The sequence below is a fragment of the Brachycentrus maculatus genome, unplaced genomic scaffold (assembly GCF_059751285.1).
Source record: "Brachycentrus maculatus isolate JH-2025_06_01 unplaced genomic scaffold, ASM5975128v1 h1tg000172l, whole genome shotgun sequence".
Lineage (NCBI taxonomy): Eukaryota > Metazoa > Arthropoda > Insecta > Trichoptera > Brachycentridae > Brachycentrus > Brachycentrus maculatus.
Window position 1 is genome coordinate 745,885 of NW_028280925.1, and position 13,890 is coordinate 759,774.

General features: G+C 34.5%; 1 protein-coding gene across 1 annotated transcript in view; it reads left to right on the plus strand.

The window, feature by feature from the left end:
* The first annotated feature begins 150 nt into the window (after window positions 1-150).
* Window positions 151-13,890, plus strand: part of r (carbamoyl-phosphate synthetase 2, aspartate transcarbamylase, and dihydroorotase rudimentary) — a 44,924-nt gene continuing 31,184 nt past the window's right edge. Inside the window, exons 1-7 of the mRNA XM_088262066.1 lie at window positions 151-308; window positions 5,054-5,184; window positions 6,955-7,093; window positions 8,950-9,226; window positions 9,980-10,293; window positions 10,500-13,647; window positions 13,734-13,838. Of these exons, the coding sequence (XP_088118192.1) occupies window positions 5,070-5,184; window positions 6,955-7,093; window positions 8,950-9,226; window positions 9,980-10,293; window positions 10,500-13,647; window positions 13,734-13,838 (4,098 nt within the window). The 5' untranslated portion in view covers window positions 151-308; window positions 5,054-5,069. The remainder of the gene's footprint in view (window positions 309-5,053; window positions 5,185-6,954; window positions 7,094-8,949; window positions 9,227-9,979; window positions 10,294-10,499; window positions 13,648-13,733; window positions 13,839-13,890) is intronic.

Sequence of the window (13,890 nt, forward strand, 5' to 3'; positions counted from 1 at the left end):
AAGGTGGGTACTCTGTGGGTGGAACACCAAATAAACAATATAAACAGCTGATATTATGGTTTGATTTTAATTTCTCCGTTCGTCGCTAGAGGCTCTCTGTGTTCCCGCCACGCACCCTCACTTGTTCATTTGTTGTATTTCTAACCAATCCAGTTAGCCGGCTGAATTCGCCGGGTGCGGAAGGTTTCTGTCAGATCCCACCTCATAACAAAAACACGTGGTTTGGCTGGGCCTTGAATTGTTTATTTCCAATTCGCCGGTTATATTTTGGAGATATTTCCCGCTGTTTTCGATTTTGATACGACGAGGTGAGTTATTTGTTCTAGTATATACACATTTACTGATTTGTCTTGTAGAGTTATGTACACATTTTATGAATTGCGTCTCTTCTGAAATTGAAATTAAAACGAAACCATGGAATTTGTTGTTTTTATTGTGATTTGAGTGAGGTAAGGTAAATTATCGAGAATATGAAAGTAATATGATTGTAGAACGTTGGTTGAAGAATATTTTTTAATTACATTAATTCAATATTTTGTGTCGACGAGTAGGTTTTATTTTGTAATAAAAAAAATAAAAAAGATTAATGAAAAAAAATATTATTTTTTAAAAATAATTTAAGGACGTTACACATCAATGTAAATTTTGAAAGTAAACAGTATTTTTTCAGAATATTTTCATCGTACGGTTGGGGCAATATATTTGACATCGTATTTTTAGTAAAATATTTAAATTAAATTTCCACTTTACCATCGAAATTTTAAAAATTGATATACATATTTTTCGTTTACTTTTTTAAGTACATATTTTTTTATTTATTTAATAAATATTGCTGATTCAAAGCAACCACAGTATTATAAATACCTGTACACGTATTGTAGTGCAGTAAAACCTTGATATAACGGACCTCTATTTAATGAAATTCGAATATAAATATAACGGTCAAAAAATCCGGTTAAATTAATGACTATTCGTCAGATAACTAAGTTCAATTATATTCTACGCATTTTCGGAATTTCAAAGAGTTGATAATATAAAAAAAACAGCAAACTTCAAAAGTGCAAACAAAACTTAGCGCGTCGATGTCAAACAGCAAAGTCGCTTCACAACGAGTGTCCGTAGACAATACGTAGAATTTTGTTTGTGTTTTGTCTCATTATTATCTTAATACAGTTTTCATATCGCTCACTCCTTTCAAGAACGTCATAATTAAAAAATCGTCAATTTTCAAATGTGCATGTTTTCGGAATGTCCAGAAAATGCAATGTATCCCAGCAAAAGAGGCATATTTTTAACTTAATATTTACCCGCTACAGGGCAGAAAGTGTTGTTTTTGCATTTTGAAGAAAAGGTATTGCTTATGTAATTATTTTTTTTAAAATAAAATATATATTTTTCAAATAGAGAAAAAACCTTCAGGTTTTACCTAAAAAGATCTATTGCACAGTAAAATGTTCAATAAGTGGCTTGATATTTATTTTGAATACATTGTATTATATTTTTTAACTTTAAAAACGTTCTCCTGAAAAATCAAGTTTTTTTATTTATGACGTTCTTGAAAGGAGTGAGCGATGTATGTATGCGTATTTGAGTAATTGCTGTCTCTTTAAAAGTTAAAAAACATTATTCTATTATCATTATACATGCCGATTTTCATCAAATTGCTTCTAGATTTTATATTCTAAAATAATTAATTAAAATGTAATACATCGTCTTTATAATAGACAATGTATATAAAGACTATATTATAGACATTGAAATGTATTACATTGTCTATAATAAAGACAATGTAATACAATTTAATAACATATATCGTAGTCGTACAGGAGAAAGTGACCAACTAATAAAACGTAAAATATTCAGGAGGGCCATTTAAGTCACCTTTTCTTGACAAGAAAATAAACATCAATGCAGTTAGTCGTTTTTAATAAGTCAATATATTATACTTCCAAGTTTAAAATCGCTTTGGAATTTTTTCAGGGCAATATTAAGCTAGTAAGATATCAAATACTCAATGATCACGTTTTTGTAAAAAATGCACTTGGTCACTTTCTCCTGTATGAGTACGGTTTAATAGTATGTATGATATTTGTTTTATGTATTAATTGTCAAGTCAAACACAGATTTTTTGAGTCTACTAAGTTATTGTTAAAAAATACATAAAAATTAATATTGTGTCAATTGTTTCGCCTACACGAGTAGTTGTGGCATTTTCAAACGAATTCACTCGGTTGAAAATGCCATAACTTGGCGAAACAATAGTCACAATATTAATTTTTATGTGTTTTTTAACAATAAAATACAACTTAGTAGACTCAAAAAATCTGTGTTTGATTTGACAATCGATACATAAATTAAAACGGAGTTCTACAAATTGAACGCCAAATCAATAAATATATATTTTGTATTATTATTTGCTGACCATTCGACTTGAAAAACATCAAAAAATATTATTTAATTTATTGGTTTCAAAAGGCCAAATTTTACTATTTAGCTACCTGTTGCTGTTTTTTGCACATTGTATTATACGGTCCGTTTTTTTATGGCTGTCCCTCTAATCTACATTCTAAAATCCACAGCAGGTAGAATGTAGATAAAAATAAATGGGAAGGCGTACCTGTATATTTTGAGTGTTTCAAATCTTCGTTCAGACATACATAATTTAACTGCACAAGCGGTTGCTATAGAGATTTTTATTAATCTCTGATTAATACAGAAATATTAATATTTTAATGACTTTTTTTTTAAATTTACTGGCAAAGCACCCAATTTTGGGTGATACCTGATTTTAATGACTTATTCACAGTGTTACACAAGATTCGCTGTATGATGGAGTTTATGTATTATTTTAATTTTTTACATTTGTCATGTCTAGAGTCTAAACCACACCATTTAATAAATATAAAGTCCCATCAATTGATTCGGCACTCACTTTATGGTAATATCTATCCGTTTTTAATTTAAGTTTTACTTGGTAAATACTGCAATAGATTGGCGTCACAAAAGGTTGAAATAGTGGTATTTACCAAGTGGAAATAAAATTCAAAAAACAATAAATAGTCGTTTGTGAATGTTACACAAAGTTCGCTATAACATGAAGATTTAAAAAAAATACATTTGTAATATCTAAAGTCTACGCCACACCAAATAACCAATAAAAAGTGGTTTGTAAATGTTACACAAGATTAGCCATTCTACACCACTTAACCAATAAAAAGTCATTAGTAAATGTTACACAAAATTAGGTATTCCACACCACTTAACCAATAAAAAGTCATTTGTAAATTTTACTACACAAGATTCGTAAGACCACACCACTTAACCAATAAAAAGTCGTTTGTAAATGTTACACAAGATAAGCTAGACCGCACTACTTAACCAATATAAATTCGTTTGTAAATGTTACACAAGATTCGCTAGACCACACCATTTAACCAATATAAAGTCATTTGTAAGTAAATGTTACACAAGATTCGCTAGACCACACCACTTAACCAATAAAATATCGTTTGTATGTAAATGTTACACAAGATTCGCTATATTAAAGATATATGGAAAGGTTAAATTAGTAAATGTTAGTAATTTCCCAATCTACCTAGAATCTAATATGAATCTATTAGCGCCAAAGAAATTGATAAATACGAGTTTTTTCTTCTTAATTGGACTAGACCAAATTACAGTTGCTGTCTGGGAGACTGATTATTAAAACATATTTTTAATAAGTAACCATTTTCGACGGACTTGTTACAGATACTTGTTTATGTCATCAATCACATTTCACTGTTATACCGCAGCGGACCACATCTACCAATCAATGAGTTAGTTCACTTTTTTAACATTCAACATCACGAAATTCGATTTCTTGTAGTGAAACCAACATAACTTTCTTAACGTGTTTTTAATTTTTTAAACTTTCTACACGCTGCCATAAAGTAAAAAAAAATGCATGTTGTCTCAAAAACGATTATTTGAAATTTCGTTATTTTATTAGAATTTTTAGAATTTACGTATTTTATTATCTTTTAAATATTACTGCTTTTTAATTCATGCTTAACTTATAATTATAAATTATAAATATAAATTATAATTAACCTACAATCTTTTTAAATGATTTGCGAAAAAGGGCATATTCTGAGCCTCACCTGAATTTATTTTTATCTCAAAATACCAAATGTAAAATACCAAATCATTTATTATTTAAACCCTAAACATTTTTTCTTCAGTTTTTATAGGTACTATTAAAAAACGACACGAAATCTGATTCCAGCAAGAAAAAATATGGTATTAAAAGTATAAGTTAAGCATATCGATGACAAAGTGTAAAAAGTATTCATTTCTTAAGCATGTCAGTGACATGGTGTTAAAAGTATTTCATTTCTTAAGCATATCAGTGACATGGTGTTAAATATATTTAAATTGTTAAGCATATCGATGACATAGTTTTAAAAAGTGTTCATTTCTTAAGCACGTTAGTGACATGGTGTTAAAAGTATTTCATTTCTTAAGCATATCAGTGACATGGTGTTAAATGTATTTTATTTCTTAAGCATATCAGTGACATGGTATTGAATGTATTTTATTTCCTAACCATTTCAGCTACATGGCTTTAAATGTGAATCACTTCTTAAACATTTAAGTAACATGCTGTTAAATGTTAATCACTTCTTAACCATTTAAGTAACATGCTGTTAAATGTGAATTACTTCTTAACCATTTAAGCAACATGGTGTCAGATATGAATCATTTCTTAACCATTTAAGCAACATAGTTTTAAATGTGAATCACTTCTTAACATCATAAGCAATGGTGTTCAATGTGAAAGACTTCTTGACCGTAAAAGCAACATGGTGCAAAATTTAAATCACATCTTAACCATACAAGCAACACAGTGTTCAACTAGAATCACTTCTTAGCCATATCAGCAACATGGTATTGGATATAATTCACTTCTCAATCACATCAGTGACAAACATTTGTTGCTGCGGATTTTAAAATGATGTATTTCTTTTCTGACTTTTTGTTTTGAGTATTTTTTTATATTTGTTTTTTTTAGGAAGACCATATTGAGAATGAACTGCAAAAAGGAGCGTCCGAATGGAGGGGTTTGCTGTTTAGTGCTCGAAGATGGAACGGTTCTCAAAGGAGAAAGCTTCGGGGCTCCGATAGAGGTTGACGGAGAAGTTGGTGAGGCTTTTAATTATTCTCAACGAGTTTTTTTAAACTAGTAGTATGCAATATGCAAATACAAACTATACCGGGTCCAAATATAAAAAGTGGGTCAGTACAGTTCAGATGTACTCAACTTGCGGCCCACTGTACATTTCTACCTGCTCTTGTCTTGCAGCCGCTAAAGCGCAGTAAGAGGATTAATAGATTTTCTTGAATGTTTTTCGCAGATACTTTGTGGCACATTTTATAAACTTTATAAGATAAAACAACTTTGTTTTAACCACTTTTTAAAAAATGGTTAAAATAAAGTTATTTTATTTTATAAAGGATTAATACATCTTCGGGATAGACTTCCAAAAATCTATATTGACAAGTACCTATATACTGAAGATATTGAAATTATTTTATTATTTAAGAAGTGGGTGTCCAATAGTGTGTCCAAATATTTCACAAATCTGGATTATCTCCACTTAGGAGTTATTTGTTACATTTTTGACGTCTCAACATGATGAAGAAGAAAATGGGAGTTTGGGCATTTACAGGGCTTACTACCTCTCATAGGCTTGGTTGAGTGATCACTTAACTTTGCCTCTTTTTGATACCTCACATACAAATAAAATGAATCTGTGCTTAATAAAAGCTTTGCTCATTCCAACATAGACGGGTGTTACAGATTTATCAATATATTTATGAGTTCCAAAAATTTGAGTAGTGTGGTTGTCAATCATAGGCAGAATTGGTGAATGTTACAAGTGTGTAATGTGATCACTTAACCGAATCTATGACAGCTTGTAAGCCCTGTAAATGCCCAGACATCCACATCCTTCTTCACTTATATTGAGATATCAAAAATATCATTGTTGTATTAGGTTGAAATTGTGGATGGTAGTACAAATTTCATAGGTAATATTTTACATTTTGTTTGGACACAAATACTTCTCCATCTTATTCCTCATTACTGAGGGTTGTGACCCTCATGGAAGCAATGATTCTTCTCTAGCTATCCCTTGATTGCGCTGCACGTAGCACACAAACACATGCCATGTTAAAAATTGGTTCCATATTATAGTTGCCCCGTATATATTGATGACGATAATGTCATCCATATGCACAAAAGAAACTCAACAGAGTTTTCACTTGGCCTGTGCTATATAGTACCTCCATTATACATAATTAAAAAAGACTGGACCATGCTTTGCTAATTGCAATATATTTTATGTTGATCATGGCTGTTATAGTCTGTCTACGTGTAAAATAATTTAAAAAAATGTTTTTTGACATCTCATCAAAGATGAAGAAGAATATGGAAGTCTGGGCATTTACGGGGCTGACGACCGTCATAGGCTGGTTTACGTGATCACTTTACACACGTGTAACATTCACCAATTCTACCCATTATTTACAACCACACTACTCAAATTCTTGGAAGTTCTATATATGTATGAACCAATTTTGAAACATTGTTCTTGAATCTCTAGAACTTCACTAGAGACATCTATTGGTGAGATGAAAAGAAGCCTTTTATTTAGCAGAAACTCTTTTATTAGTATGTGAGATCCGAATCCTGGATTATAATCACACACATGAGAAACGCCAGAAAATAACATTTTCATTTTTATCATTTTAGCTTACAATTTGACCAGGTAATTTATTTACAACATTTTGACACTCTCAAAATGTTGTAAAAAAATGTTGTTGAAAAAAATGTAATGGTGGGTCGTGACGGCTAAATGGTTTATGATATTTATTCGTGAATGTTATCAAAACTGCAATTATTTTTTACAGTCTTCCAAACGGGTATGGTTGGATACCCTGAATCTCTGACAGACCCATCCTATCATTGCCAGCTACTGGTTCTGACATATCCATTAATTGGCAATTACGGAGTCCCCGCTGATGATAAGGATGAGCATAATCTTCCACGGTGAGTTGAAACTACCATTAAATGTACTTTATCCTGTCTAAACAGACCTTAAAGATTATTTACTGTTCTTTAGTAGAATCCATATTAAGATCCATATTAAGATAAAACAAATTTAAAAATGGTTCAAAATCTGCCATATTCCATAATCAAAAAAATTGTGCCCAGTCATATCGCTCACTCCTTTCAAGAACGTCATAAATCAAAAAACTTGATTTTTCAAGAGAACGTTTTCAAAGTTTAAAAATATAATACAATATACGAAAAATAAATATCAAGCCGCTTATTGAACTTTTTACTGTGCAACAGATTTTTTTAGGTAAAACCTGAAGGTTCTTTCTCCATTTGAAAAATATTACGTATATTTAAAAAAATAATTAAACAATACCTTTTCTTTAAAATGCAAAAACAACACTTTTTGCCCTGTAGCGGGTAAATATTAAGTTAAAAATATGTCGCTTTTGCTGGGCATTCTGAAAACATGCACAACTGAAAATTGACATTATTTTATTTATGACGTTCTTGAAAGGAGTGAGCGATATATATATAATCAAAGGGACAATCCAATCTTGATATATAAACATTTAAAATTACTGCCGGTACGTGGAATATTGTGGATAAGTATCATTGTTGAACAACAAACTAGACAAAAATATCGAAATCCTTTAGTACACAACCATGATACACGATTTACACACAACGAAGGTTTGATAGTCCCAAGAATTAACAATAAATATGGGAGTTGAACACTGCAATATATATATCGTTTTTTATTTGTTGCCGACGGATGTTAGAGGTCAAAATTAAATATATGGAACAAAGGCAAAATAAAGGAATGGGTAAATGATCAAGAGTTAATTTTATGAAAATTTTAAAATGTTTATATTCATAATTTTTTCTCTTTTTTGTGTCTATATTAGGTTAAAATCGTTAAAAACAGTAAAAATGTATTAAAAATGAACTCCACCGACAAGACACACAAGGTGCTTGGTGGGTCTCTGCAAAAAAAAAAATGTTCTAAATATGTATAAATTGTGATTTAAATAAATGTATACAAATAAAAAATAAAATCGTCTGACATAGATTCAATCATTCAATCATACAATCCTATGGAAAATCTTCAAGTAAAACATAAAGGCGGTGAATATCAAAATTCGCCAAAAAAGTGCGGTTGATGTCAATTAATCTTATTAAGGGTAACAGACTGTATACCATACATCATTACCCATTGGCTTGACTTAACTCAGGACCCAGGGTAGACCTTAGCATCCTCCTCAAATAAAATTAATAGAATATCTCCTCCATACCATTTTATCTTGTCATACTGTTCTCCAAGCCTCCAGTATTATTTCTCTTGCCTTAAATATTCCCCCGAGGCTGAGAACCTTTCACCAATGTTATATAGCAGGTCAATGAAAATCTTGCAGTTCTAAAGAATGTAGTGATATTTACATATGTTTCTACCAGACAGCGATAACTTTTCACTGCTTTTTTCTTTGAATTAAATAAGAAGAGCAATGCGTGCCGCTTATGTTCTTTTTCAGGCACTAATGTCGACATGATCACTGAACGATACAACACAAACGCTATTATTTGGCGGACTCATCTTGTGTGTGTTAGTAGGTTAATGTCGGACGAACAAACCGACGTACTGTCAAATTTATGCACCGCGTAGTATTTGGTAGCGCCATCTCTTAGCGAAACCGGAAAAGGCTTATGCATGCACTTATGTATGTATGTATATCTTAGGCTGAATTGATCAACTTTAGCGTTTCAGTGCACTTTAACACATCTAAAATTACGTTGTTTTTTATTGATATGATATATGACTACTAAATCAACGGTAATTGCTTTTATAGGTGGTTTGAATCATCACGCATCTGGGCAAAGGGCTTGATTGTCGGAGAGTCTTGCGAATCTCCCAGTCATTGGAGACAAACTCGTACACTGTCGGAATGGTTGGTCGGGCAAGGAATACCGGGCATCAGTGGTATTGATACAAGGGCACTTACTAAAAAGATTCGCGAGTCTGGAACCATCCTGGGAAGGATTGTTCCGGGTATTCCCAAACCTGGACCACCTAAACCTTTTTTTAATCCCAATGAAAGAAACCTGGTAGCTGAAGTATCTATCAAGGTTTGTAGAATTACTATCTTGTAGATAATATACATAAAACAGGATTTAATCTGATTATTGCTGCGCTCACATATTTGTATGAGTATTACTTACTTACTGCATTTACCAAAAGTTGTACCAAAAGTTTTGTACCTTAATTTTCTTAGGACAGAGTATTCAGATCATCATTTTTTTAGCTTTAAACACGGCTTATTCTTCTGTAAATACTGTGATGAGGTGCTAAGTTATATCTGCCTGCCTACCAACATCTTTTGAGCCAACACTCTTGTCGCACAGCTATGCAATGTAAATTCACAGTAAAATAAAATAGGAGATAATTTTCTTTCACATTTTCTTATAATTTCCGCTACTTAGTTCATAAAAAAATGTTTTGCTAGAGAGAGGAATCCAAGACTTTCTGTATCAAATCCGGGAATGCGGTCGGGAGCTTTCCATGTAAGAGTGTAAAAGTAAATATTATGAATTTTTATACTTTTAAGCAATTATAAATTAATAAATATATAATAGGTTAGAGCCACATAAATTTTTACTATGATTTTATTTAAAAAATTATCTGATAAACTATTGAATCCATCAGCTGAAGTGGGACATGGAATGTGATTGTCTCTTTATTTGAAATTTTATTTACTGAATAAATCTTTAATATCCGTTTTTCAATATTGCTTTAAAAGTATAAATTATTCTCAAATCCTCAAATCCCAATTGTATCAACTAAGTTTGGCAGTGTATGATTTTGTTATTTATTTATTCCAGAAACCAATTACGTATAATCCTTCCGGAAGTCCTACTATATGTGTCTTGGATTGTGGATTGAAATATAACCAGCTGCGTTGCTTGTTAAAAAGGAATGTCAGGATCGATGTCGTTCCCTGGAATCATCCATTGGATCCTGAAACCTTCGACGGACTCTTCCTCAGTAATGGACCCGGAGATCCATCTGTTTGCAAAGACCCGGTTGACCAGATACAGAAACTGATATCTTCGAGAGCAACAAAGCCTATTTTTGGTATTTGTTTTGGACACCAAATTTTGTCCACTGCTGCTGGGTGTAAGACGTATAAACTAAGGTAATTCGTAATAAATTTTACACTTTTGCAATATTTTATTTATAAAAAAATATAATACTGTTTAAATGATTTCTTTAAGTGTATTTACTCTTATAAAGGTAAAGATTTATTTAGTTTTGTTTGTCATAAAACAGCTGGAATAATTTTTATAGTTATAGTCCATGAAATATCAGTCATTACAATGTTTAGTACTATTTGTGTTGCAGTTATGGTAACAGAGGCCACAATTTGCCATGTGTTCACCATGGAACGGGGCGATGCTTCATGACTTCGCAGAACCACGGGTACGCTGTCGACGTGACCAGTTTGCCGAGTGGGTGGGAACCGCTATTCACCAACAAGAATGACGATTCCAACGAAGGAATTATCCACACCACTCACCCCTACTTCAGTGTACAATTTCATCCTGAACATACTGCGGGGCCGGAAGATCTAGAACTTCTGTTTGATATCTTTATCGATTCGGTAAAGGAAAATATGACGGGAAAAACTGCATCTAAATCGATCAAACAATTGCTGATTGAAAAGCTCACTTTCAAAACTGTACCGGTTGAAAAACCTAAAAAGATTCTCATTTTGGGATCTGGCGGTCTTTCTATCGGACAAGCGGGCGAGTTTGATTATTCGGGCTCGCAGGCAATCAAAGCGCTTCAAGAAGAGAAAATTCAAACAGTCCTAATAAATCCAAATATTGCTACGGTTCAAACATCTAAAGGGATGGCGGATAAAGTTTACTTTTTGCCCTTGACTCCCGAGTATGTCGAACAAGTCATCAGATCGGAAAGACCTAACGGAGTATTGTTAACATTTGGCGGGCAAACCGCGCTGAATTGCGGAATCGAGTTAGAAAGGTCTAAAGTTTTTCAAAAGTATAACGTTACTGTGTTAGGTACTCCGATACAGTCTATTATTGATACGGAGGATAGAAAGATATTTGCGGAAAGAATCTGCAGTATTGGCGAAAAGGTCGCTCCGAGTGCCGCCGTCTGTTCGGTAGAACAAGCTCTGGAGGCTGCGGAGACCATCGGTTACCCGGTCATGGCCAGGGCGGCCTTCTCCCTCGGTGGCCTAGGATCTGGTTTTGCCAACAATAAAGATGAATTAAGGCTATTGGCGCATCAAGCGCTATCCTACTCCGGTCAGCTGATCATCGATAAGTCGTTGAAAGGATGGAAAGAAGTGGAATACGAAGTCGTGAGAGACGCTTTCGATAATTGCATAACTGTGTGCAACATGGAAAATGTCGATCCTTTGGGTATTCACACTGGAGAATCTATCGTTGTCGCTCCGAGTCAAACATTATCCAACCGAGAATATAACATGCTGCGAAATACAGCCATAAAAGTTATCCGCGACTTCGGAGTCGTAGGAGAGTGTAACATACAGTATGCCTTGAATCCCTTTTCCGAAGAATTCTTCATCATCGAAGTGAACGCTAGATTATCCAGAAGTTCGGCTCTCGCGAGTAAAGCTACGGGTTATCCTCTAGCTTACGTCGCCGCTAAACTAGCTTTAGGGCGTTCCTTGGCAGACATCAAGAATTCTGTAACCGGAGTGACGACAGCCTGCTTCGAACCGAGTCTCGATTATTGCGTCGTCAAGATTCCTCGGTGGGACTTAGCGAAGTTTAGCAGAGTGAGCACTAAAATTGGAAGTTCCATGAAAAGTGTCGGAGAAGTCATGGCTGTGGGCCGCAAATTTGAAGAAGCGTTTCAAAAAGCTCTAAGGATGGTTGATGAAAATGTCACCGGATTGGATCCAAATTTAAAAGAAGTCAACGATGAAGAGCTGAAAGAACCCACAGACAAAAGAATGTTCGTGCTAGCCGCAGCGTTGAAAGCGGGCTACACGTTAGATAAATTATACGAGCTCACTAAAATCGATAAATGGTTTTTGCAAAAGATGAAAAATATCATAGATTATCATCTTCTGCTAGAATCAATAGATCAACAACAATTATCTAACGCTGTGCTGCTTGCTGCAAAACAATTAGGATTTTCCGACAAACAAATTGCCGCTGCGGTGAAAAGCACCGAACTCGCTGTTCGCAAACAGCGTATTGAAAATAGAATAACTCCATTTGTGAAACAGATAGATACTGTCGCTGCCGAGTGGCCCGCGACCACTAACTATCTATACGTGACTTACAATGCCTCGAGTAATGACCTGGTTTTCCCCGGAGGATACATCATGGTTCTAGGCTCCGGCGTGTACCGCATAGGAAGTTCCGTAGAATTTGATTGGTGCGCGGTCGGTTGTCTACGAGAACTCCGTAATTTAGGAAAGAAAACCATTATGATAAATTATAATCCCGAGACTGTGAGTACCGACTACGACATGTGCGATCGCCTTTATTTTGAAGAGATTTCGTTCGAGGTCGTCATGGATATTTACAACCTGGAGAATCCCGAAGGAGTAATTATATCGATGGGCGGCCAGCTTCCCAATAACATCGCGATGGACTTGCACAGGCAGCAAGCTAAAATCCTCGGCACATCTCCGGAGAGTGTTGACGGAGCCGAAAATAGATTCAAGTTTTCTCGATTGTTGGACAGGAAAGGCATATTGCAACCTCGATGGAAAGAACTGACCAATTTAACCTCGGCTATCAAGTTCTGCGAAGAAGTCGGCTATCCTTGCTTGGTCAGACCGTCCTACGTGTTAAGCGGCGCCGCCATGAATGTCGCCCACTCCAACCAGGACCTCGAAGCTTACCTAAATGCCGCCAGCGACGTCAGTAAAGATCATCCGGTTGTGATTTCTAAATTTCTTTTAGAAGCCAAGGAAATCGACGTCGACGCCGTGGCTTCCGACGGTGAGATCCTATGCATGGCCGTATCCGAGCATGTAGAAAATGCCGGAGTTCACTCGGGCGACGCTACTCTGGTCACTCCAGCTCAGGACATCAACGAACAGACTTTCGCAAAAATCAAGGAAATAGCAAAAATTATTGCCGAACTTTTAGATGTTTCCGGTCCATTCAATATGCAACTGATAGCTAAAGACAACGAGCTCAAAGTTATAGAATGTAACGTCAGAGTGTCCCGTTCCTTTCCTTTTGTTTCTAAAACGCTAGATCATGATTTCGTAGCGATGGCCACGCGCGTCATTATTGGCCAAAAAGTCGATCCTGTGGATGTTTTTATGGGATGTGGAAAGGTCGGTGTCAAAGTTCCGCAGTTCTCCTTTTCGAGATTGTCCGGAGCTGATGTTATGTTGGGAGTTGAAATGGCTTCGACGGGCGAAGTAGCCTGCTTCGGAGATAACCGTTACGAAGCATACCTTAAAGCGCTAATGAGCACCGGATTCCAAATACCCAAGAAGGCCATCTTGCTATCTATAGGCAGTTTCAAAGTACGTCTTTTCTTTATTTATTCGTTGATAATTCATTATCTGTCGATTCTGATCGATACTTATATTTTGTCTTTTGTTTTGCTCAGCATAAAATGGAGTTGTTGCCGAGTATTCGAGCACTGTACAAGATGGGCTACAAGCTGTACGCTAGTATGGGAACTGGGGACTTTTACAATGAGCATGGTGTAGCGGTAAGTACGATAACTTATTATTTAATTTTATACAATAATTATAATACATTAA